Source organism: Limanda limanda, chromosome 4 (assembly GCF_963576545.1).
Source record: "Limanda limanda chromosome 4, fLimLim1.1, whole genome shotgun sequence".
NCBI lineage: Eukaryota > Metazoa > Chordata > Actinopteri > Pleuronectiformes > Pleuronectidae > Limanda > Limanda limanda.
This window is the reverse complement of record NC_083639.1, coordinates 5,632,510-5,658,136: the sequence shown is the minus strand read 5'-3', so window position 1 is coordinate 5,658,136 and position 25,627 is coordinate 5,632,510. Positions and strand designations below refer to the sequence as shown.

Sequence of the window (25,627 nt, the reverse complement as noted above, 5' to 3'; positions counted from 1 at the left end):
ACCAGCTGGTGGCGGTAATGCACCAAATGGTTGCTTGACAATCACGGATACAACCCAAAACAACAAGAAGAGGAAGAACTATAGATGGCTACCAGGTTATCTAATGCAAGTGAGCCCCAGCGACGATTCTAGTCATTGTAAATAGCTACGGACACAAAGCCCGGTTGGTTGGTCTTAACCCAGGTTAGCTGGACAGCCGGACACGATGGAGGAGCCGTGGGACTTTGAGTTCTTGTCCCGCATCGCTGACAGCTGTCTGTCCTTCCTCACCGAGTTCGTGGACGACTGGCTCGCCAACGACATGAGAGTTTGCATATTCAAGATCTTACTCAGCTGGTTGATCGTCAGTCTCATCGCCATTCACTTCGCCTGGAAAGTCTACGGGAACACGGTGAACGACATGTATTACCGACAAGGTGAGTGTGTGTCTGTCTGTGTCCGTGTCGCTGGACGAGTGTTAGCCACGTTAGCTTCACCTGTGTGTGTTTGTGATGTAGGGACCGGACAGAACGGAGGGACCCCGGACACAGCCCCCCACCTGAGGGGATGGTAGGTGACCCAGTGTCCCGTGGCTCCAGGCTGGACCCCCCACCTGACTCCCACTGTCACGTACTCTCACCTGCTTCACTGTGGTTTGCATCAGTGCAGTCTGAGCTCTTTTGCCTCCGTTTATCATATTATATCATATTATTGGTTTTATTGCGAATTTCGGCCATTTATATATATATATATATTTTCTTTAAGTAAACCAGACCTGTCGATCTTGTTTTTTTCCAGTAGGATCTTTAATGGTTAGAGGGATACTGGATTACATCATTGAGTTGAGACTAAACTGAAGCGGCATCATTTATTATAATAACAACAATGATTAACTTCATTCATATAGCACCTTTTAAAACAAGGCTACAAGGGGCTTTACATGTTTAAATATATTTTTTTTTAATGGAAAGCAAACAATAGGCAACAATTAAAGCAATATGAAGATCACAAAGCATGAGAGCACAGATGCAGAAGAAAATAGTCTGTAAGACCAGAACTAGGAGAAAACACTCCTTAACAATGTGTCCTAGAGAGAGATTTAAAAGAGGACGATAAAAGAATCTCCTCAGGGAGATGGTTCCAGAGACAGAACAGTATTGGACACCATTGGTCTTCAGCTGGTGTCAAAATAACTGACGTGTAATTCGTTGAAAGTCCATAAAAGGCATTTAAAGTCAGCAAGTCAGCCATTGTACCAATTTTGATGAGGGTGGTTTACTTGTGTTGTAGATTTTTTTGTCCTACTTTAATTGCATTACTCTTAAGCTAGTTATTATTTTGTTAGTAATACCATTCTTTTATTCTTGCAGGGAAAGCAAAGCCAGGGAGACTCTGAAGACGCATCGAGATTAACGGGACAATTGTTTTTGGACTTTATACAAGTGAGACATGGACAGTTAAAGCCCTTCAGAGACATCCATTGCACCCACACCTCTGAAGAACATAATCTTCAGTGCTCTCAAGATGGACGCACCATCTGGCGTCTGCCTGAAGAAACATGTGACCATGCATACCAACAGTCTGACACTGATATGCACCAAACTGACTATACAGTGCTGTATGATATTTATTTCAGTCTGCTATCTCTGGTCAGTGAACAGATTTTATTCTGCATAAAAGCTTGATTTTCTTTCAAGAGGCCTCAGTTCAAGTGATGTTTACTCATGAATTCAGAAGTTTTTGATAGTAGACATGACATTTTCCATTCTGAGACCACAAGCAAGAAAAAAAGAATTGTACTTGATTTGAATTGTGTATGGAAAGGAAGACGTACAGTATTATTAGAAGTCATAACACACAAGATGACAGATTTTTTAAAAGTATAGTAAGACTGAAAAACTCTGCAGAGGCAAGTGACTGATCAGTGCGTGATTTGCATGTGTGTAGTTACTGATTAGAACGGTTCTTTGCAGTGGTCATGTTAATCATTTAATTCATAAATAATGCATTTGGTCTATATGAAGACGGGTCCATGAAAATTGGGTCATCTTTATCTTCCATGATTTTTCGTGACTTAAAGGTTCAGTGTGTAGAATTAGTGACATCTAGTGGTGAAGTTGTATGTTGCCGCTGAATATCCTTCACCTTAACCTCCCAAACATGAGAACCTGTGGAAGCCTTCAGTTGCCATAACTCCAAATGTGTTTAGTTTGAACTAGTGTAAAAAATTACATTTGCAGCCTCCATAGAGGGAAACGGCTCCTGATGTAAAAGTATCTAAATAGAAAGGGCCCATTCTAGGGTAAAGAAAACAATTCTTGAAATTTAGATTTAACACACTAGTGAAAACATCACAAGGATTATTTTATATTCAATTTCTGCCAATAGATCCCTCTCACCTAAATCTTACACACTGAACCTTTAACAACTGTTGTTTACCATAACGAGTGCACTTAATAAGAAAAAAGTTTTTGATCTTTTTTTCCATATAATAATTTGATTAACGTTGACTGAGCCTCCACCTTTGTCAGAGTAAAAGAAAATCGAATCCATTAAAAATATGTGGAGTATAATTATACATTCATCTCATATATGATATCTAAGATTTTAATAACCATCATCTTAGTGTATTGTTGATGTGATCGATGACGTTATCGTCTGTATTTGAACACACAAACAGCCGGTTAATCAGTTTTTTGGAAAAAGAACCCTCGCAAGAATTCTTACAAAATACAAATTAGAGAAAATATACAAGATTTACAAGGTCACTGATTTATTTTGCAGTGGTTCACACTGTTTCTGTCACTGGATATTGAGAAGGGAGACGGTAACTACAGCAGCTTTGTGCAGATGCTTTGCATTTTTTCCTATTTCCAGACTGGCTGGAAATGGAGGTGGTTTGCAGGGATGCATCTCCACAGAAGACCGGTGGGTTGTGTAGTTAGAAAGTAAACATAGAAAGGATGGATAAACTGCTATAGTCTGCAAGAAAACTGATTTATTTTTAAGCAGAACTGGCGACCTGACGGGGTGTTGCACGTTCTGCTCCCCCCGCCACCTTCAAAAGGGAAATATAGGTACAGATAATGGATGGACGGAAGGATTTTTAGGTCAGTCAGATCATAGCCAAAGCTAAAACTATGACGATTGCCATTAGCAAAACAATATTCTTAAATGGCCAAGTCCATGATGTCCAGAACTCAGTCCAGTCTTGCAGGATTTGAACATTTCTCCTTCCCCGTGTTTTCTAAAAGTGGCTTGATCTTGGCTCATATCTTATCCTGAGACCAAGGTTTGTGCAAATTTATCGAAAGTAGTTTTGGTGTAATCCTGCTGACAAACAAACAAACCAACAAATGAACAGACAGACATGGGTTAAAAAACATAACCTCCTTGGTGGAGGTAATGAAACTAAAACATAAAATGGGACAGAAATAATTTTTTTATTCAGATCCATCCTCTGAGTTAGTCTTTGTTAATGGGAATTGGTGGAATAAACAGCATGTGCACATCCATCACATTGGTGCAAGTTAGACCAGGTACAAGTAACCGTTCCCCAGCAGAAAGACGTGAGAAGAACGTATAAGAATCGTTGTTGGTAAGGGTGTTGTTGATGTCCAGCCCCTGTGCTTGTGCTTCTTCATACAACCCCCCATCAGTAACAGCCCCTGCTGCCTCAGTGGGTCCATCTTGGCCATCGGTTCCACCACTCAGGAAGACGGGACCATTAGGCGGCAGCTGCATGCCTCTCATCTCCAGGCCAACTCGCAGTGCCAGCTCCTGGTTCCGTCCACCTCGACCCTTTCCTGTCAGCTCTACAGTGGGCTCACCTCCAGCTAGGAGACATGTGGAACCCCATCCCTCCGTGCGCCCTTCACTCAGGACCTGCATGGTACGGCACAGGTCCCAGCTCTCCACACCTACTTCGGGCCCCAGCTTCAGCACCTCGGCGGCAATCTCTGGAGGAGGTTCCACTGGAGAACACGCAAAGCGGGCCAGGAGGCCGTAGAGTCTGGAGACTGACTTCACGTCACCGCACACTCCCAGCGACAGAACAACAGGGCGGAAACCCAGCTCCCGGGCACGGAGTCCTGCGTTCTTGAGGGCGATGCCGTTGGAGCCAATCACGACGTTGAGAACATTTTCTGCCATGTCCGTTTTGTCCTTATCATCCTTCCGTCTGGGATTCGGTCTCCCAAGGACCTCCTTCACTGATGCTGGTATAGAGTTCAACAGCTTGTACCGTTCGAGGACTGACAAAACCTCCTCAGGCCACACCTCACTGCAGACTGTGGGACCGCTGGCTATCAGGCCCACAGGATCTCCGATCACATCTGACAGTATCAGCGCGACCACCTGTGACGTGATCAGAAAAGTGATATTCAAAGTGCAATGCTGGAATCGCTTCTTAACAATGAACAGTGTCAACACTAAAAGCATGTTACCTGTGCAGGATGAGCAGAAAGTGCAAGTCCTCCACCCTTTAAGAAGGAAAGGGCTCGACGCACAGTGTTCAGCTCTTGAATTGTGGCCCCGGCTGCTGCAAGTCTGCGGGTAACATCCAGTTTCTCTTGCAACACGATTGGCGGGATGGGTGCAGGTAACAGCGCAGAGCCTCCGCCTGAAAGGAATTGAACCACCTCATGCTAGATGTTCATATTGTGTAAAGAATAAGCAACGAGAGAAGTGATGTATTCACCTGAAATCAGCACAAGTAGCAAGTCTTCCTCTGTCAGCTCACTGGCTAATTGCTGGATTCTCTCTGCTGCTCTCTGGGCGTCCGTGTCTGGCAGGTTGTGCTTGGCTCCCTCCATTACTTTGATGCGACTGTTTTCTTTTAACAACAGATGGCTGTGATGGAAATGAAAAGTGGTATTAGGCTCGCTCTGGTTTTCTGTGTGATATCTTATGTTGTTTACCTCTGAAGGTTATGCTTACTGTTTCCCATGCTGCTGTAACGTCTGCTGAATGCCATTGGGGACACTTATGACTCCTTCCACCAAATGATCCCCCACAATCCTCTCTGCCTCCGCAGCCATTCCCAGCACGGCTTTTCCGAATCCCACCAAGTGCAGGTTGTGTTTGAGTGTGAATGTTTTGCCATTGATGATGATGGAGTCCCCTTTGCGCTCTATACTCTGCCGGACCACAGCATCCGGCTGCACCGCCTCCACTGCAGCTGCAAACACTTGGCGTGCCCTGGAGTCCATTGACATTTTGCACAGCGTAGGTTTCCTCCAACCCACGAGGGCCCGCAAAGGCTGAGGCCGCACCAGGGAAAGAAAACGTGCCATGAACAGATCACTGGCCTCGAGCACAAACTGCCTGAGGGGTGGATAACGACAAACAGATTATTAAAAATATTAACCACACTTATATATCATATTAGTATAAATCATATTCTACAGTTACTGATCATTTTTGATTGGTTGAAGGTCACTTTAAACTCTTGAGTAGACGTAGAAGAAACTCTAAACAAAACATAAAATTCTTTACTTTACACATCCTCCATGAATCTAAACTTTACCCTGCAGAAGCTTATAGCATGGACTCAAAGTTTATGTTATTGCACTAATATTTTGCTTTGCTTGTAAGGTGCACTAAAAAATAGAATTCCAACACCACATTTCTGATACATGCACTTTGTGTATCAGCTGATACCGAGTTCAGATCTAATCCCAGTGCAATAAAACAATAACTTATATTAAGTATTCTATATTTCAGCTGTATGCTCCTGCAGGGAAGTGATTGTTATAAGACCTGACTCAGGTTTAACATAGACATACTCTTATCATCTAGTCAGTCATGACTGAAAAAGAAGACAAGTAAACATATTAATACAAAAGATACACCACAACTACTTCTGTAAACAGCTGTTGAAGTGCAGCCACAGTTTAGACAAATAGGAACTTTATAGGTTTAACAGTATAAAACTTCAAAGCTAAATAAATCTACGCATAAATACGAATTCATTGCGAAGTCTTCACATGCAGCCTCAGCAGTTTTGTATCCATCTCAGTAAAGTTACAGATCCAGCTCCAGTACCGTGACTCTACGTGTTCCACAGAAATCCCACGTTTTAAACCACTGACAGAGGCTGATCGTCCAGAGCAATGAACCCGACATGTTTCTCGGTTTCCCCTCTTTGTTTGATTCTCTCTTTGTCGCTGTCTTTGACGGGTTTACCGAGTTGTTTGTAGCATCACTGGCTAAAGCTAAACTAGCGGAAATCCCTTCTTCTTCTTCTTCTTCTTCGCCGCTCAGACAAGTGCTGTTTTTTCAAGCGGTGAAGAAGAAGAAGAAGAAGTGCTGGAGGAGAGTGTTGCTGTTTTATGTGACGGAAACTTAAATACTTCATAATATATACTATATATTATATTAATAAAAGACATTTTACAGACACATGATGTTAATCTCTGAATCGAATAAATTCCTAATTAAAATAAAGTCAAAGAAGATTAGTTGAAGGCAGTACTTAGTTTTTACCTCTGCTGTGAATTAAATAAAACATGATATTAATAACGATAAGGGTCAGAGACATAAATTACAATATTTGATTTACTCTCAAAAGCAACATTTAGATAATAAAGATGTAAAATGGGAGTGGTACATATATAGATTTGCATACGAACAAACAGTTTAAACAGAATTAGAGACATCACTAAAAGCCTGCACTGGAACATCTCCACTGATTAGGTGAGATAAGATCATAAAGCACATTAATCATCAACTTGTATCAGAAGATTGTAGCCCCAATATATCTGTATTGGCCATAAGAAAACTATACTTAAATAGTACAAGCATAATTCAATCAATGGCAATAGGCTGAAAGGAAATCTGGTGATTCTGGTTATATCAAACAAACCCTCACTTAGCTTGCTACAAATGACTTAACACGTTTCCCATCAAGACTAGTGCAGCCTACCTGTTGGGGTGTAAATGGGATTAAAGCCTGTGGATTTCACTGGACGTCTGATGTGTTTGCTCCAACTCTGCAGTCAGGCAGCAAAGCGAAAAATGTGAGCAGACTCTGACTGGGGTTGTGTACCCTGTGTGTAATAATTGACTCGAATGAACCACTGAATACATGAAGCACTGTGGTCACTCCGCTGTTTCGGTCTCTTTAGTTTGACTTTTTTTGGGCCAACTACTAAGTGAGGACAAGAAAAGGAGAGTGATACCAGAAGCGAGTTCAGTGCTGGTGTGTGTACACAGTGGTAAGATTCATGTGCACAGAGTCTGACAGACTTTGGATCCATTCATGCTGAGGCACAGTTCAAAGGGGACACAATGTAAAGCTGGTTCACGCTGAACTCATGTGCACAGTGGATGTTGGTGTTTTTCTCAGAACTACACGTGGTGCTCTGCTCAGTGAGGCGGTTCTTAGGTTTATGAGGGCTGAGAGTCTGACTCACACATGTGATAGCAGGTATTCAAGTGTAATTGATTTATTCATTCATCAATGACAATTGATAAAGAATTTGGAGGTTCACTTTATGTATTGGACTATTCAAAGTCAGGAACTTTTAGTTGTTTGGTACCTGCACAAAAGAGGTTATGTTTTTATCTGTTTTTTTTTTATGGTTGTTAGCAGGATTACGCAAAAAGTACGAAAAAGTAAGACTCTAAAATGTGTCATCTTTTCTCTTATATTTACTTTTCTTGCTTTGCTGTCAAAGCAATTGTAAACTCTGTTTTTAAAAAAGCGCAATATTAATAATGATTATTTAGGGCCCGAGCACTGACAGGCACTGACAGACAGTGAGGCCCTATTGAGATTGTAAGGATTATTATTATTATTCAAGCAAATTAATTGGCTTTTTGAGGGCTTTAACATGCTCAAATTCTTACCAAAACACACATTGAACGATCTTCACAAAAATCAATACACAGGTGTATCCTGACCAGAAAAACAAAAAAGTCTCTAGGTGCAATTTGAAAAACGAAACAGGTAGCCTGATATTTTGCATTAAGTGGCCATTTTGGCCCTATTCCACATTTTTACTTTTTACTTTTACTTTGAGGTACTTGTACCAGGGCTTACATCAGATTGACTTCAAATTGAGATGAGTGTCATCCTAACAAGACAGAGATACAAACTTACCCAAAGATCGATTTTTCGTCACATGGTGTGACCTTGGCGTGGTGTCAAAGTTCGATTACAAGCCATTAAAACACAATATTCTGTATCGCTGACATACATGGACCATGAATCCTTTGATGCTGAGCCGTAAACAAACAATTCCACTCCTGCAGTGTCAGTGGTCAAAGATCAAAGGAATCTTTAAGTCTTGCAAAGGTGAAGTCTCTCTCTTTCTCTCTCTCTCAGAATTGGGACATTTCCTCAAACTGTGTAAACATTGAGGTACGGCAAAGGTTCAGCCTTCGCCAACGGAGACGATGTTGTCATTACTCACTGTGCATTGTCCTATCACCACCAAACGTCTGTCTCATGATCAGAGTCCAAGCCTGAACAGCTCTATGTGTCAATATTTCCTCAGTCATTATTAATTTTTTGCAACGCTTCAAAAAGCATGTGCACGGGCCCGCCCAGTGCTGCTTTGCATTCCTAGAAATTTTAGAAATTGAATTTTATAGTTGGTACTTTCCAGACTTGAGCAATCCTAGTTTTATTATTATTATTTCAACTCCTATTTTTACCCTTATCATCCATATTGTGGATGTACAGGAAAGGAAACTCTGTTTTCTGGGTTATGTAATACTGTAAAATTGAAAATACCCTGTGTACCACTGTTCTACATGTGTACAACATAGTACTGCACTTTATTTGTTGAAAAGTTTACCTATGGTTTTATGTTGGATTATGTTTTCACAACAACGTACAGGCTGCGTTCATTCAAACAATCACACAACTCTCGCGATAAGTAGCAACCTCGCGTGGTTTCCGGCCCATGCGCGCGCCCGGTGGTGACTATGCGCGTGCCCGCCGTGTGGAGGGAAGGCGGTGCTTTTCCCTCCCGAGGATCCGGAGCGTTTCAGGCGGGTTTCAGTCTCTGCGTCCCCGCCACACTTCATCTAAAAGCCCGGCTCCGCGCCGCTCTGCACGCTGCTGGTTCTCCACCGGCTGCACCAGTGTTCCCAGTGGGCAGGTTCCACCCCGCCAGCCGAGGGTCTGCGGCCCCCCCACTCCCACGGGCCCCACCATGAAGCTGACGGACAATGTGCTGCGGAGCTTCAGGGTCGCCAAGGTGTTCCGGGAGAACTCGGAGAAAGTCAACTGCTTCGACTTCAGCTCGAACGGAGAAACCATCATCTCCAGCAGCGACGACGACTCGCTGGTGCTGTACGACTGCCAGGAGGGAAAGTAAGCACGGCTCGGCCTCCATTTTACCGCCGGGTTCGACGCCAGCTAGCCGCTAAGCTAACTAGCTAGCTAGCGAGGCCTGCTGCGCTGCCAGGCTGCAGCGGTTTGTATGAAACGTTAACTACACGTTCATTACGTGTGGTGCAGATCTCCTGCTACACGAATCCTGTCCCTTCATTAAACCAATGCACATGTGCGTGTATGGATGTGTATTAAAACGTGGATCGTAATCTGTTGAGAATCCTCAAAACGTCTTTTTTACAGTGTAATTAGCTGGTGATAGTAACTGAGTTGGTTTAAAAACAACCTGCACCAGTAGAACCAGTGATGCTCGAGTGGGAATGTGCAGCTGATCAATCTCACTGGTTCTTATTATTGCGACAAATGGAATCAAGTGTCGCAGATAAAAGCTGCTGCTGTAAATTAATTAAAATCCCTCCATCTTTGATGATTAATCGATTTAGTCTCTTGTTCGTTTTTACATGTGATCATTTGCTGCCTTTCTTTGATATAGGGATTATAATATTACACTGATTATGTTTTGGTTTGGCAAATATCCAAATTGTTGTTTTCCCCAAAAATGTAAAAACAAAGATCAAAATTAAGTAAATAATAAGATTCATGCACAATACAATCATCATTTGCAATTATACTTTTGGAAGAAGTTGATCAGCGGAAAAATTAATTGGCTACAATTGTAGTGTTTAGATAAATCACACATTTTTGGCTGAATCCATCTTCTCTTATGCCAACATTTGCTGCCGTTCTCTCATTAACCTTTAAATGATTTAGCGTTAGGCTTTTAAAGTGTGGGACGAACACAACAAGCAGTTTGAAGAGGACACAGGAGTGTGACGCACGTTTTTAAAGTACAGTAGTACAATAATTGCTCGTAGCTAGCTGTAACCCTGCAGTCTACTACGAGCATCTTTACGATTTACTAGCTCGAATTACAAATGCTCTCCCAAAATTGTAACTGCTCAAAGAGGCATTTAAACATAACTGATGAATAATACCTCAGTCTTAATGGCATGGAAGGTTCCATATGTAAGATATTGAAGCTGTTTATGTCCTAGGGTGGATTTCCCTTCAAATCCAAAGGATGCGAGTTTTGTCTAAACATCTGTCGTCTTCACCGCCAATCGTGAGCAGCACCCGCAACTTTAGAATTGAGTCCATTTACATCTACACACTCCTTGTTCCCAAGTACACAACGCAAGTCTCCAACACAAACTCCACACAAGCACAAAAAACAAAAGCTTTAGCTCAAATGGGACCAGCATTGAGGGGTAAAGAGACCACACCAGCTGAGGTTGACGTGCCAGCGCTTAAATCATTATAGTCTCAACTATAGTTAAAATCAAACCACTATAGCAGCGAATGGAAAGCAATAATTACAAAAAGACAATGAAATTATTTGTCAAAACATTTCAGGGGATTTTAAATGCCTGTTTGCTCTCTCTCTTTGATGGCAGACCCAAGAGGACTCTCTACAGTAAGAAGTATGGAGTGGATCTGATCAGGTACACGCACGCTGCCAACACGGTGGTCTACAGCTCCAACAAAATCGATGGTATGTAGACACTCATATACTTATTGGTTGTTATTGTTTGAATAATGTGGATAATATGAAAGAAGTTCAGTTTGTGTGACATGGTTTTTATTCCATAAAGTCAAGAACTCATCAAAAATCTACAATCGCAGTGGTTTCGTACTCTCTGCCTGTAATGATTGTGGGATGTTTACCTCCGACCTCCCATTGTTGTCTGTGTTGGAATTAGTGTTCTATAGCAAGTCCTGAATGAAGTAATATCCAATTATCAGAATCTTGTCTTTTGATAGATCTTCAAAACATATGAAGTGGGTTAACGTGTCTCCTCATCATGAAAATTACAAACATGTTTTGCAAAATATAGCCAAATAATTAGGGGTGTTCAATTTGAGTTATTGCAGACTTGTTGAAATGCTTCTTTCTAATGTACAAGACATTAAAGTTGCATCGCAGAATTGGATTAATCAAAATTTCATTTGTTATCCCGATTCCATTCTGTCAGCGTCATGCTCTGTTTTACTGGTTGTACTGTGGAGACGTTGATGTGTAAAGGACCCCGGGGGAAAGCATCTGGATCTGGGATGCCACACTGCTCACTGTGGTCTGAGGTAGTTGTTTGTACAGTTTGAGGGTCTGTGATTCTGCCCCATACAGGAGCTAACTGTACAAGTGACTGCCTTGCCCACGGTCGAGTCTATTCATCACATCTGCCCACCATTGAGTTCATGGTTTTAATGGCAATCTCATTCTTGCCTTTTCTTTTTCCTCCTCCTCACTTTTAATTGTAATGTTTCTCTTCCTTTAGATACCATCCGATACCTGTCCCTCCATGACAACAAATACATCCGCTACTTTCCTGGGCATAACAAAAGGTGAGGACTGAATGTTTCCCTGTCTTACTTTGCTCTCTACCTTGGTTTGATTGTGTTTAGTTTCTGTGTTCTAATATTTCCTTCTTTTTTTTGTTGTGGCGTTTTTAGAGTGACGTCCCTCTCCATGTCTCCCGTGGACGATACGTTTATTTCTGGTTCGTTAGATAAAACTATTCGTCTTTGGGATCTGCGGTCGCCCAACTGCCAGGTGAGAATGTTTTACTTGTTGAACGTCTCCTGGTGTTTCTGATTCTTCTTTTATGGCGAGATACAGCTGTTACTGACCCTCTCCTGTTTTTTGCCCCCTGTAGGGTCTGATGCACCTGCAAGGGAAACCAGTTTGCTCCTTTGACCCAGAAGGTCTCATTTTTGCTGCAGGAATAAATTCAGAGATGGTTAAACTTTACGACCTGCGCTCATTTGACAAGGTAAGATCTGTTTGATGTGTTTCGGATCATGAGATGACAATTCTCTAAAATTGGGAGCTAAACAGTCATTACCATGTTTGTCAACAGGGTCCCTTTGCAACCTTCAAGCTTCAGTACGACCGGACGAGCGAGTGGACAGGACTCAAATTTAGCAACGATGGAAAATTAATTCTTCTTTCGACAAACGGCGCCGCTCTTCGGGTCTTAGATGCTTTCAAGGGCGCTGTGATGCACTCGTTTGGGGTAAGAGTCAACTCGTGCTTAATGATTGAAACCAAAACAAAGGCAGATGCACATCTAGATCACAACCAGGACACTAACAGTGAAAATTACTGATGAATGGAAATTCAAGTGACGAGTTCAATTACATCTTTATTTTTTCATTTTTTTTAAGAGTGAGGATCAGAAAAGTGAATATTCAAGCTGTGTGTACCAGGGTGTTGGGTCTTTGTTGCTGTCTCACTGATCTCTGAATGATTGCTCATGGATGCTGCTGTGTGTTTACCCACAGGGCTACAACAACAGTAAATGTGCAGCACTAGAGGCGTCGTTCACTCCTGACTCTCAGTTCGTTATGATCGGTAAGTTAAGTTTGTCATTTCTCTCCCTTTGCTGTCTCTGTGTTGGAATTAGTTTTATACCAAGTCTTGAATGGTCTCATAACCAATAATCTGAATCTTGGGTCTTAAAATGTCTTTGACAGGTGTTATAAACATATGAAGTGGGTTATTTGTAATAAAAATGACAAATTCTAGAATCAATACCTAAAATTGGATTTAATATGAGATATGGGTTTAGAACAGCACATCTGTTTGGTTTACCTTGTGGAAAAAGACAAAAAAAACTTGTACACATGGTTCTGTATAGTCATGCTCCTGTTGAATATAAATACATTTTTAACTTTTTGCCAGTGCAGAAATTACAATGGTGTAATATTGCCGACTTTATAGTTTTAAAGAGGTCTTAGAAAGTCTTAAATTAAACTCTTAGTAAACCTGATTTGTTAAATCTTCTTCATTGCTGGTCCTACTTTCCTCAAATATTTGAATCGTCCATGTTTTCCAGGGTCAGAGGACGGAAAGATCCACGTGTGGAACGCAGAGAGCGGTATGAAGGTGGCTCTATTAGATGGGAAGCACACAGGACCAATCACATGCTTACAGTTCAACCCCAAGTTCATGACATTTGCAAGTGCCTGTTCCAACATGGTGAGTGTGAACAAAGGGAGTTAAGTTTCCAATGATTGCTCTATAGAGTGTGTCAGGAAAAAAGACATGTTAGCCATGCATGGGACTTCAGTTTCTTCTTTTCAGTGGCAGTTTGACACTAATATTAATTATGTTACAACTATTTTAGTGACTTCAAAGGTTATAACATGACATTAGGAGTCTTGTGTGTGAGCGACGTGTATTTTAATGGATCTTTAAATGAACTTTCAGGCGTTCTGGCTGCCGACGATAGACGACTGAGAGGAGTGCAGGCGATGGACGTGACCAGCAGGGGTCAGCAAAACCAGCTCAATGTGAATATCACAGGGATTTGTGGCAAATCAAACTCAAATTGTAAATAAGTTGTTTTCAGAAATAGATTTGTTCTCTATTGTCCTTTTTTATATTTCTATTTAACATTAAATTGTTTCTTTTGTAAGTTTTGTGAACTCGATTGTTGTGTCATGTTTGAATGCTTAGTCCATGATTTGGATTTTTACAAAATAATGAACAGAAGTCTTTAAAGATGCAAAATATTACATAGAATATTTTGAAGATTCAGAGAAAATATATTGTTTTTTAAATTAATACATTATTCAAACCTATGGAAGTGTGACATATTAAGATACAAACTCATGCTGGAATCAGTTGAGTCCTTTCAGATGAGTCTATACACAATGATATTAATGAATTTCATTTAAATCTATACTTGTGTTCATATGAAGTCAGTTATAGGCATATATATCTATATTACTATTCAAAGGGAAATATAGTTATAAGTTTCTACTAAGGAGGATTTGACCAATCGCAGCTGGGTCACTCATGTTGAAATTTTGAAGATGATTTATGTTGCCATGGTAATATTTATCAGATTTCATTCTCACTACACATAAGAGACATTATAAACACGCGCTGCCTGTTACAAAATGTCTGTCTTATATTTAGAAAATGATGTCAACAAGATCAGGTGTCGATCATCACTGTTGTCAAGCTGACTGGGATTTGCAATGTCTCCATAGCAACAAGAGGTTGTTTTCATCTGCATTTGTTTGTGTCGTAGCGTGATTACACAAACCACTGGACAGATTAACACACAAGTCAGTGGAAAGATGTGGTGTCGATCAGAGAAGAAACTGTTGTACTTCGGTCTGGATCCAGGATATGTTTTTCACTTTATTGGTTTTAATGAAAAACATCTAACATGAGTGTGTCCAATTTGGATCCAAATATAAATCCAGATCTAGTTAATTTAAAGGTTGTTTAATAAGGGGACTGTTGGAGGTCTTCACTCTGAGTGCCTTTTTATTTATTATCGAATTTGGCTTTTGAATTTAGCAAAAGATTTGTACTCCTTTTTTTCCCTCTCATCAGCTTAAATTACTGATTTGTAACTGATTATCACCAGAAAAATTGTGTTTTACCTCAAACACATTGTAAAATCTTAATGAGAGGAAGGCTACAGTCCATTTAACTGTTAAATGGTGAAACTATATTTCAGTGAGTTCAGATCTAAGTACTGACCTATCAATTTGACTTGTTTATAGACAATATATCTGACTTTATTCGAACTTGCTTCAGAAGTTGAAGTTGTTCACTGCTGGGTTTGACTCTCCACTGCAGGTGCTGTAGTGCTGTGGGGGTTTCACAGACCAGCTCACAGGACTGGGCGGACAGACACAGTCAGTGGGAGCTAAATTTGGGAGTGAGGTGATCAGGTTACCTCTCACTGTAAGCACATGATACTGTCCTAGTTACTTGAGCAATGTACCTTCTCATACTGTCACGCTCTCTCATCGAGTCGAGTCGCACTCGACAAACCTCTTCAGAGTCCGAGTAAAGGCCGAGCTTTCACAACAGGGTCCTTTGGTTGGACTTCACTGTCTCTTGATTGGACAGATTTTTTTTGGGCCTTGTGCTGTGGAGCTTTTTTCCTTTCCTGTCTGCTGCTGCTTCTTCCTCTGTCTCTCAACCCCCCTGCTGCTGTGCCTGGCGGGAGGAAGACACTGACCCGCCATGTTTCTCGCACTAGTGGTGACGCCAGAGCTCAGGGAGTTCCTGGCCAGAGCGAGAGGAGGAGCAGTGCGCCTCATCAAGGTGCGCATCCAAGACGGTGAGTGACCCGGGGCAACGGCCAGTGTATACGATGGAGCAGGCCCCCAAGTGGGACTGGATGTAAAACCTCAATCATTCATGCTGTTGTTTATTCACTGTTTAAAGTGCTCACAGTTTAACTTGAGTTAATATCTAATTATAGGGATTGCTTTGAATTTGATCTCCTGAGTCATAAGTTTACAAACTATGGTGCTCACTAAACCTACCGCCAAAGCTCACACACTCAGATATCAGTCCCTAAATATGACATATTTCTTTCATCAGAATCCTAATATTATTCCCTATGAAATCAATGAATGTCAAGAAAGTGAGAAACACAAAAAAAACATCAAAATTGTGTGGATTATTTTTTCCTGGTTCTTTCCTGACCCTCAGCACATTCTTCCACTAAGTTTCATGGTAATGACATTTTTGTGTCAGCTTGCAAACGGACAAGTGAAAGCATAACCTCCTTGGTGGAGATAATAAAATCAGTAAATCTTTGTAACGAGTCTTGATCAATGGTTTCCAGCATTTCAGTTTCTGATTCCTAACAGTGAAACAATATAATGTCAGTAAAACAGGTAAAATACAACGTGCTGGACATCTTAGTTAACTGACTCATCCCTGCAGGATGGAAACACAAAACAAATAATTAGACCTAAAACTGCCGTTAAAGTTGTCATGTAGCTCAGAAGTTTATACTGCAGGCCAGTGGTTCCCAATCTGGGGGGTCATGAGTTGATGATCAAGACAGGAAATGATAAGACTTTTGTGAGACCTTCACTTTTTTCTTTAAATTAAATACTTTACCCCTTTGTCCCTCTAGAACATAATCGTATGAAACAGTCAGAGATCCAAGAATAAGAAGCATTTACAATCAAGTCACATTCTATCACAGCAGATCATAATCATATTACAATAAATAATATTTGACAACCCCAGTTTAACAGACCACATCTACATTGTTAGACTCTTCTCACAATTGGATTAAAAATAAATCAAATTTCTTGATAATTAGTTTTAAACAGTATTTTCTAATCCAGTTTGCAAAGAAATACAAATCTCTGCGCTGGTTTTCTATGCCACACAAGAAAAAGGGCAAAAAAATGATTATTTTCTAGAAATATATTAAAATGCAACAAGTCTAGACAAAATCAAGGGATTGTTATTTTTGTCACAGACCATAAAGGTTGATCAGGGGCACCAACCTTTGTGTGACTCAAGAAAAACAGGTCAAACACTAATGACACTCAGTAGAGCACAAAGCTCCATCCAGGCCCAACAGTTCCCTTAAATTCATCATGTTCACCAACTTTCCTACAGTTCTAGATATCAGTTCCCTCAACGTGCCAGATTTTTTAATTTTTCAAGATCTATGAATTATTCCTTTGGGGGGGAAAAAATTATAAATTTCGCAATTTTCTGCACCACATTTTCCTTCCACTACATTTCGTGGAAATTGTCCTGTAGTGTTTGTGTATCACAACCAAAAACAAACCAATAAACAAACAGACAGGGGTGAACACACAAGCTCCTTGGTGGAGAGTAAATATTTTTGTATTGAGCTGCAGATTCATTTGAAATCCAGATCGTGGGAAGGGTCTTTAAAATCTTTTGGGAAAACTCTTGAACTATTTCCTGGGTTTTTTCAAAGGTTGCTGGGTATTTATTTTTTCTGAAAATCACACATGCTTTAGCTCAGTGACCACAATGTGTACGATACATGAGAGGCTTAAACTGTCCCTGTCTGCAGCTGAACCTCACACCGCTCTGAGCCTGTTGTGGTGGGTTGGTGACATGTAGCCCAGACACAACTGAGTATGTAGAAAACAGGTCAGTAAACCATTGCGGCAGTTGTTGTTCAGCTGGGTGGTTCATGTAAGAGGTGCTCAGTGAGGCAACAGGTTTCTGGGTTGCTGATTGTGGATGTGGACTGGTATGATCATGAGGTGTTTACATCTTATTTTGGTAATTGACCAATGCAGGGCTGTCATATGATTCATGACAGATGCATCCAGGTCTCTCTCTCTCTCTCTGCGCCTTGTGTCTGTTTATATAAAGACAGACAGTCTCCCAGCAGTCAGCTCTGTTTGACTTTGATCTCTCCGCGGAGTCACCCGGTTATTTTGAGCGACATGTGACTGGACACAGTTTGCGTCCCGCTGCCCGGTGACACTCATGTTCTTTCCAATGTCAGAGGAGAAACCAGATCCCACAAGTCTGTTTCATCACCACCAGCTCAGTGGGTCACTTCCTGTCACCTATCCTGTTCTACTCCATCTGACCTGTCCCCTGATACCTGGCGGTTTTACAACTGTCTTAGGCTCGAACACCTAAACTGAGCCATTTACACACGTTTAATATCAACATGAAGGCCTGAGAGAGAATGGCTGGTGGAAAGTGTGCGTGCGTGCAGGGATGGAATGTGTTGCAGCTCAGAATAGCAACATGTCCCGAGAGACTGTCGGGAAAACCCGCCCTGCACCCCACAAGGCCATCCGACTTAGGGTTTGTATGTATGTTTTGAGAACTTAATTAACCAAAGCTATTAAGGTTTTGATTTTCCTCGTCAGCTCCTTTGAGGGATTCGACCGAGTCCTGTCCAGTCAGTCAGAAATGAATCCTGTCATATTTTTAACGGAGGATCTTTGGCTTCTCTCAGCGCAGCAAGCAGCTGGACACAGCTCAGGGACATAGGGAGACATGAGCAGAGGAACTCATGGTGGTTGAACATAAAATTTAAACTTACTAGACCCAGGTTTTTAATTAGATCTGCACCATATTCTACACACTTATAGATATCATTCCGCTAAACATGCCTGATTTCTGAAAATATTATAATAATTTTCAATAATCCTGGATCCAACCCCTGATCCCAATTCTCACCTATATGGGTTCTTAAGTGGTCCATAGCACATCTTTGTGTGGTAATCCTGCTTAATAACAAACAAATGCAGACGAAAACATAACCTGTACAATAACATATATAATAGAAATAAGAAAAAAAGAAGCTTTTGTGTGTGTTATCTCAAATTGTTTGCATTCTGTTTGAGCTGTACAACGAAATGTTCTCAAGATCTTCACCTCTTGATATGGTCACATTGCTTCATGTAAATCATTAGGATCTGTGGCTGAAGGCTGTAAAATCAACTGATGCTTCTTTTATGGGTCAAAAGGTTTTGCAAAGGCCAAGCTACATGTAATTCATGGGCTAAGGTATGTGATGAGTAGTGGTCTGATTTCAGAGCAGCTGGTGCTGGGGGCTTGCAGGGAGCCGGACCAGAGCTGGGACCAGGACTACGACCGCTTCCTGCTTCCTCTCCTGGACGACCAGGAGCCCTGCTACATCCTGTTCCGCCTTGACTCCCAGAATGCACAGGGCTACGAGTGGATCTTCATCTCGTGGTCTCCTGACCAGTCTCCAGTAAGACAAAACACGTATATTCTGCGCTGTGGCTGCACATAACAACATGTTATTGGTGTTTAGCATGCAGATTTTAAAGAACCGCATTTCTATTTAATTAAAAAATGTAAGTTTAGGAGTCACTCAAGAATTAAAACAGCGAACAACGCAATATCCTGATTTTCAGGCACTTGATTTTTGTGGGATAACTATAAAATCCCATCCATTATTAGTCCCTTATTTATCAACAAGAGTCTGAAAAAACTACCAAAGAAAACATTAACGGGGGGGTAGAAGCCTCAGAAAGAGCCAGAATAGTAATAGATGCAGCGTGTATATGTCAGTGAGCTCTCTCAGTTGTGAGTATTAATATAATAATATATTTGTTAATACTCAAATTGTAAACTAGGGTATATTCAAATGAATGAATTCAAATACATGGGTAGATCAAACATATGCAAAACCGGAGCAGAAAAATGACAAATAGACACATAAACAATTACAATAAATGATGAATATGTACCCTACAACAATTTATTAGCCCTACTAAAGCTATCAAAATAGTATGATAGTAAACTAAATTATAGTATACTCAAAATGGTATAATAAAGTAATGATTAAACATGAATCTAAAACAGTTTTTAGGTTGATGATCATAGTCAAAGTAACCTATTGGATAAAGGTTTTGTGATAAACCAGGTCCATCAGTAGTGCACAGTAATCACTCCAGTCAAAAAGCAATCAGTCATATTGTTTAGAGACCATAGGTTAAATGGTCACGCTCACATTTCCCATAATGTATTCCCATAGTATGATTGAAGTGTAAAATTCATGGAATATCCCTTTAAACTAGGTCTGTTTGGATGGTGATCGGAGCCCATAAAAACATCTGCAACAACAAATAAACCTGAGCATTTATTTTCCTCCCACAGCAAACACACAAACACACACGTTTGTCCCTCTGATGTTTGCAGGTGAAACAAAAGATGTTGTACGCTGCCACGAGAGCCACAGTGAAGAAGGAGCTCGGCGGCGGCCACGTCAAGTACGAGATGTTCGGCACAGCAGAGGTCAGAGCTATCACATTTCATTATAAAGAGAGTAGCACCATGTGAACCCTGTGAAACGATCTGCATCCATCTGTCAAAACCTCTGTTGTGTTTACATTTTCTCAACAAAAAGATAATTTTCTCGCACTTGTCTATATATTGAAAACATCATAAAACAGTTCGTGGTTTTTCTTTCACTTTCTTTAACATTGACAGACGGGACATTTTTCAGCATTTCCCTCGGATTTATCAGAGGATAAAAAAATCGGGCTTGTTTAGGAAACGTATGTTTATGATTGTTTACAATTTGTTGCAGATCCAAATAAAATTCTGAATCTAGAGGATTTAAATGTGGTTTCATTGGTTGTAATTATGACATAATTATGACATAATTAGAACCAAACTATTGTAATCTTTTGAGGAAAACAAATTATGTGAATTTTACAGAAGCAAAATTACTCAATGATAATTTGTTATTTTTCTATAAAATAAATGAATCCTAATCACTTGGGCCTTGTTGGGCTTTGGTGGAGGTGTGAACTTTACTGAATGATACTCCAGTTTATTTCTGTGACTCTCATTAGCCGTCAGAGTAAAGCTACTGGTTTAAAAATAATCGGGGATAATACAGCTGGTAAATATCTCTGTTCACAAGTCGGCCGTATGTAAATCATGGAGCATCATGGGAAGATGAGCTGCTGCTCTCAAGTCTGGCAATCAGCTCCAGGACACTGCAGTGAAAGTGAAATGTGGACTGGTGCAACTAAGGTTGAATTGTTTATGAAGGAACATGCAGATACGTGTGTGGTGTAAAAATAGCACTGCACTGCAACGTAAAATGAAAACACCAGTTGAACCAGGGCAGTGGGAGCTTCCTCTTCCCTTCTGCTGTGGACAACTTCTGTGAGAAAAAGAGTTCCTATGCTTATCAAGGTGTTTCAGAGGAAAATATCAGGTCGGCTCAGGCTGAGGATGAGAAGTTGGGTGATACAGCAGCAGGAAAATGATTGTGAGCACTGATTTAGCTCTCACACAGAAAGACTTCGACGAAATAAAATCACCAGTTGGAAAAGCTCAGTCAGAGACCACAGCTTAACCCAATAAAGATGTTGTTGATTGACCTCAGAGAGTCGTTTACACCAGACACCCTGGGAACATGATGCAATTCTGTGGGGAGACAGCTCCATGATTCCTCCCGAACATTGTGCTGGTCTGATCCACACGTACTGGGAGTCATGGTTTGAGGATATTGCCGCCAAAGGAAGTTACTACATCTATCGGCACTGTGGATGTCTGATGGATGTGTTTAATAAAGACAAGGTCATAACTGTGTGTGTGTTATTGGCGGCAGCACATTGTGGTTGTCATCACTTGTGACTTATGTGACGATCAGATCTTATTTTACGAGCATTTAAAACCCAACTCCAGATAATACCACAGGGATCATGTTTTTTATTCTTTCTCTGTAATTTACTGCAACAAACCGTCTGTGCTGCTTTTAACGACGTGTTTTAAGAAGACGCTCTTGTTTGACACTAGGAGGACATCTGTTTGCTGGGCTACCAACGCCATGTGTCCTCCTGCTCAGGTCCGGCCCCGCTCACGTTAGCCGAGCAGGAGCTCCAGAGGATCAAAATCACCGAGGTGAGAGGTCAACGTGCCACAGAGCTTTGTATGTGAGCTCTTTTTTTCCTGCTGTCTTAAATTTGTTTCCTCTAATTGTAACATTTTGTTGTGTTTGCCTTTTTTTTTCAGGGCCGAGTTAAACAGGTATGTTGACAAGACACATACAGTCTGTGTATATTTAACTCAGATTTGATGTTAATAAGGACATTAAGAGAGAGAACCCGAATCTGTTAGCTGTAATAAAAATGAAAATGCAGTTGCACCACAGTACAGTGAGGTCAAGCTGTATTATCCCATTATGAGCGCTCTGGGTCCTGCTTTAGAGGCTCATAGTGTGTTTGCATGCTGCCCCCTGCAGGTGACGACAGAGATCAGCGTGGAGACAAAGCACCAGACGCTTCAGGGCCTCGCTTTCCCTCTGCAGGACACAGCCAGAAGAGCCCTGCAGCAAATGGCCCAAAAGAACATCAACTACATACAACTGGTCAGCCTGAGGAAATGACATTTATATATAGAGAGAAAAACAGAGGCCCTGTTCTGCTGAGATGAGTTTGGTGTCAGAACTGTTGATTTACTCCTTGTCCACTGTTTATTCATTGTGTTGCAGAGGTTGGACGTAGAGAAGGAGATCATCGAGCTGGTTCATTCCAGCCCGACAGAAACTCGGGATCTGCCCAGCAGAGTTCCCAAAGACACTCCCAGATATCACTTCTTCCTCTACAAGCACTCCCACGAAGGAGACTACCTGGTGTCTGTCGGTATGTGCGTCTGAATGCCTCAACTGTCAACCCTGAGAGACACTGAGGATTCTGAACTGTTTTGACCAGAGACCCTTTTCAAATTTGACATGTAATAAATCATGAATAAGCTGAATCTGCTGAAAGAGGGCCCAGTATCCAGGTATTCAGACTTTCACGAGAAAAAAGCTAAATCCAGACACAAATCGGAGAAAAAAAGAATCACTTTTTTTTACTCCATAATTCATCCTGGTGCCTCGATGAGGATGTTGCCTCCAGTTTTCTAACAGCTGATCTACATCAACTGTAAAGATTTACTCCTAATTCTTCGAAATCTGATCTCGGAAATCTGTTCTCTTTCCTGGTCTGCAGTGTTCATATACTCCATGCCAGGGTACAGCTGCAGCATCAAGGAGCGAATGCTGTATTCCAGCTGCAAGAGTCGACTACTGGAGGACGTGGAGAAAGATTACCAGTTGGAAATTGCTAAAAAGGTACCTGATGGATAGATGGAGAATAAATTGGATAATACAGGTTCATACGGGATCAGAGCTGCCACTGAGGACACTGGGGTTTTGTTTTCTCTGGATTTTATTTCTTAGAAACTCTTTTTGTGGCACTTTCCAGTATTTCACATAAAATAAGTCATATTTGATCTACTTCCCAGAATAAACACATAAAGGATAATTCATGTTTCTACACCGGCAATGTGTTGTCAGCAGTGTGTAGATCATCTGACACAGGATTCAGTTGTTTAGTATCACCGCCAAGGATGTTTTCATCTGTGTTTGTATAAAGTAAGCAGAAACACAAAAACAACTTGATAGATTACCATGAAATTCAGTGGAAGAATGTGGTATAGGTCAGGGCAGAACCCATTACACTTTGTAGTGGATCTGGATCAGGGGGTGGATCAGGAATTTATTTTTTTTCAGTTTCTTTAACGTAGCCAGATAGGGAATCTTTCAACATTTTACAAGGGACTAAATTATGATGTCTTGATGAAAACCAATCGGGCATGTTCAGGGAACGGATAGTTATGAGTAATTTTGTAATTTGATGCAGCTCGACCAAAATTAAGGGGACTGTCGGCTCTCCGCGGAAGCATGCAATCAACTGAGTACAATTCTAATGTTGCAAGATAGAGTTTAAAGGAATTAAAATTGAACTATGAACTTAATAAAAGTGTGAAACATTTAAAAATTGGGGAGAAAAATAAGGGTGCATTTAAGGTGGATTTGAATTCATGGCCTCTGAAAAAACTTTGGTTACCTGGTTGTATACAGTTCTAAACATACACAATCTTATCACAATGACTAGATGTCACAGTCATTTACGTTCTTTAACAAACACTGTGCTCACAACATTTTTTAACGCCTGCTTCTTTTGTCTTTTTACAGTTGGAGATTGATAACGGAGATGAACTGACAGAGGAGTTCCTGTACGACGAGGTCCATCCCAAGCAACATGCCCACACACAGGCCTTTGCTAAGCCCCGCGGTCCGGCAGGGAAAAGGGGACACAAGCGTCTCATCAAGGGGACAGGCCAGTCCGTGCAGAGCAGCTAGATGTGGACGAAACCTCTCCTCCCATGTTGTGCCTGTAGCTCCGATCATCTCGTCCCCAAACCCACTAACACCTCCATCGAGCCCAGAGGGGGGGAGCACGCTGGTAGATTTCCTCTTTGTGTCCCGAATTGCAATATACACAACAAATACGTTTTTAATGGAAATGTCCCTCTCTTTGATTCTGTTACTCTTTTCTTTCTGTGAAGATATTTCTCCGTAAAATGAAACAACAAAATGATGATATACTTGCCGTTTACACCTAGTAGAGCACAAACCTCCACCAAGGCCCCTATCCACGCCACAGGCTGAAAGAAGTCCTGTCAACCAGTTTGTGGATTTGCAACAAACTTTAAACAAGCGTATATCAGTGCTCTAAATATCCCTGACTTTCTTCCTCAAGATCGATTTAATAAAGATCAAGATCCATGCATTATTCTCCGGAAAATCGTGGCAAATGTCACAAAACGTCTTATCTCTGGAATCTGCCTTTTTGTCTGGATCTGCACAAAATTTGAACGTTTTCTTTCTTGGATCCCTTTGTCCACCAAGTTTCGTGGAAATCTGTTCGGTCTTTTTTGCGTAATCCTGTTTTCAAACCACCAAACAAACACAAAGTCCTTGGTGGAGGTAACAATATGAATCAAATATCAAAGAAAGCATGTTTTGATGACCTCCTATTTGTAAAAGAGTCAGATTATGCAGTGATGGAGATCCCCCTCTGTCTTCCATATTGTTATTATACATACATATGTAATTTACACTGTTGTGGGCTACTGACATGTACATTCTTCAGATGTGTCCCTGTTTTGTATCAACAATGTTTGTAAGAAAAATACAATGTGAAAGGAAACTCTAAATAAAACCTTGTTTATACTGTGGAATTAGACTTTCTCAGAAGGGATTAATCTTTTTTTATCTGGCATGTGGTTAAAACATGGGGATGCTTCCTGTGATATGACTGTAAATACTCCTCATGGTTAAGGCTGGTGCTGTGGCCGGCCTGTTGTGTTGAGATAAAAAACGTTCAGATCTCCAATAATACATTTCCCCTCACGGCGATGCAACACAGGGAGGCTGCAGCGGCTGAAAGGCTGCAGTGTGTGGATTTAACCCTGTGAGCTCGTAGTCTATCTGCTCAACAGGACAAATCTGCCACCAGGGCTAATGTATAAAAAACTAGATTTCTTGGTTTACAAGCTTGATTACCATAAACACTTTTGGATGCACGTCCACTGGCTCACTACAGTCAGGAGGATTCTGTGAACGTCTGTAACGAATCTAACAGCGATTCAAATGGATGCTTGTCGAGATCTTTCAGATTTGTTCAAAGTGGTGGAGGCCAGAATTTTTATCCCATAAAGTCAAGCTTGTTAGCATTTCTAAAATCATTATTACATCTGCAAAATGATGATCATACTTTGGGTTTTAATATCATCAACCCAGAGTTGCATGAATGCACAAACCTGCAAAGGGAAAAACACATTTGAGACTATTTTTTCAGATTTTGCCAGTTAAATCATATTATGCAGTTAGGGACAGCCTTACTCAGCAGATATGTCCAGGCCTGTTAACAAAGCTCTGCCTTTGAATAAATGTCTCTCTCCAACATATAATGGATCAACTTATGCTACAAATTCCAGGCAGTGAAAGTTTTTCTCAGAAGATTCAGGGAATTTTTTTTTTCTTTTCTCCACCTTCGAAGAAAACAGCAGTTATTCACTGGATCCCAAACTTCATTTCACTGATTCTTAGTAAGTTCTGGGTATGCAGTGTGTTCACACAGGCC

The 25,627-nt window shown here is 41.0% G+C and overlaps 4 protein-coding genes across 4 annotated transcripts; 3 read left to right on the top strand and 1 right to left on the bottom strand.

Annotated features, from left to right (window-relative positions):
* Positions 1-77: 77 nt before the first annotated feature.
* Positions 78-1,675, top strand: tcta (T cell leukemia translocation altered). The gene is made up of 3 exons (XM_061069006.1): positions 78-416; positions 498-549; positions 1,350-1,675. The coding sequence occupies exons 1-3, from the start codon at positions 206-208 to the stop codon at positions 1,390-1,392; spliced, it is 306 nt and encodes a 101-aa protein (XP_060924989.1). The 5' UTR covers positions 78-205; the 3' UTR covers positions 1,393-1,675.
* A 1,060-nt stretch (positions 1,676-2,735) lies between these two features.
* glyctk (glycerate kinase) lies at positions 2,736-7,005 on the bottom strand. Its single transcript, XM_061069005.1, has 5 exons — positions 6,905-7,005; positions 4,918-5,304; positions 4,679-4,830; positions 4,425-4,600; positions 2,736-4,335 (listed from the first exon to the last, which is right to left on the bottom strand). Exons 2-5 carry the CDS (start codon positions 5,271-5,273, stop codon positions 3,445-3,447), a joined length of 1,575 nt encoding a protein of 524 aa, XP_060924988.1. The 5' UTR covers positions 5,274-5,304; positions 6,905-7,005; the 3' UTR covers positions 2,736-3,444.
* A 1,926-nt stretch (positions 7,006-8,931) lies between these two features.
* wdr82 (WD repeat domain 82) lies at positions 8,932-13,803 on the top strand. Its single transcript, XM_061069386.1, has 9 exons — positions 8,932-9,304; positions 10,780-10,877; positions 11,662-11,728; positions 11,837-11,936; positions 12,040-12,156; positions 12,244-12,399; positions 12,668-12,737; positions 13,222-13,364; positions 13,596-13,803. The coding sequence occupies exons 1-9, from the start codon at positions 9,144-9,146 to the stop codon at positions 13,623-13,625; spliced, it is 942 nt and encodes a 313-aa protein (XP_060925369.1). The 5' UTR covers positions 8,932-9,143; the 3' UTR covers positions 13,626-13,803.
* Positions 13,804-15,377: 1,574 nt separating this feature from the next.
* On the top strand, positions 15,378-23,841 carry LOC132999652 (twinfilin-2). Its single transcript, XM_061069387.1, has 8 exons — positions 15,378-15,474; positions 18,704-18,882; positions 19,836-19,931; positions 21,450-21,554; positions 21,895-22,020; positions 22,144-22,294; positions 22,646-22,767; positions 23,674-23,841. The coding sequence occupies exons 1-8, from the start codon at positions 15,378-15,380 to the stop codon at positions 23,839-23,841; spliced, it is 1,044 nt and encodes a 347-aa protein (XP_060925370.1).
* The last annotated feature ends 1,786 nt before the right edge of the window (positions 23,842-25,627 follow it).

Bases quoted from the DNA above. Each gene is read 5' to 3' on its own strand.
- wdr82 (XM_061069386.1), top strand. From the start codon at position 9,144: ATGAAGCTGACGGACAATGTGCTGCGGAGCTTCAGGGTCGCCAAGGTG. The intron at 11,937-12,039 runs GTGAGAATGTTT...TGCCCCCTGTAG, and splicing joins TGCGGTCGCCCAACTGCCAG to GGTCTGATGCACCTGCAAGG. The intron at 12,157-12,243 runs GTAAGATCTGTT...GTTTGTCAACAG, and splicing joins ACCTGCGCTCATTTGACAAG to GGTCCCTTTGCAACCTTCAA.
- LOC132999652 (XM_061069387.1), top strand. From the start codon at position 15,378: ATGTTTCTCGCACTAGTGGTGACGCCAGAGCTCAGGGAGTTCCTGGCC. The intron at 21,555-21,894 runs GTGAGAGGTCAA...TGCCCCCTGCAG, and splicing joins AGAGGATCAAAATCACCGAG to GTGACGACAGAGATCAGCGT. The intron at 22,021-22,143 runs GTCAGCCTGAGG...ATTGTGTTGCAG, and splicing joins ACATCAACTACATACAACTG to AGGTTGGACGTAGAGAAGGA.
- glyctk (XM_061069005.1), bottom strand. From the start codon at position 5,273: ATGGCACGTTTTCTTTCCCTGGTGCGGCCTCAGCCTTTGCGGGCCCTC. The intron at 4,831-4,917 runs GTAAGCATAACC...TTTCCATCACAG, and splicing joins TTACAGCAGCATGGGAAACA to CCATCTGTTGTTAAAAGAAA. The intron at 4,336-4,424 runs GTAACATGCTTT...ATCACGTCACAG, and splicing joins TTTCTGCTCATCCTGCACAG to GTGGTCGCGCTGATACTGTC.
- tcta (XM_061069006.1), top strand. From the start codon at position 206: ATGGAGGAGCCGTGGGACTTTGAGTTCTTGTCCCGCATCGCTGACAGC. The intron at 417-497 runs GTGAGTGTGTGT...TTTGTGATGTAG, and splicing joins CGACATGTATTACCGACAAG to GGACCGGACAGAACGGAGGG. The intron at 550-1,349 runs GTAGGTGACCCA...TTATTCTTGCAG, and splicing joins GCCCCCCACCTGAGGGGATG to GGAAAGCAAAGCCAGGGAGA.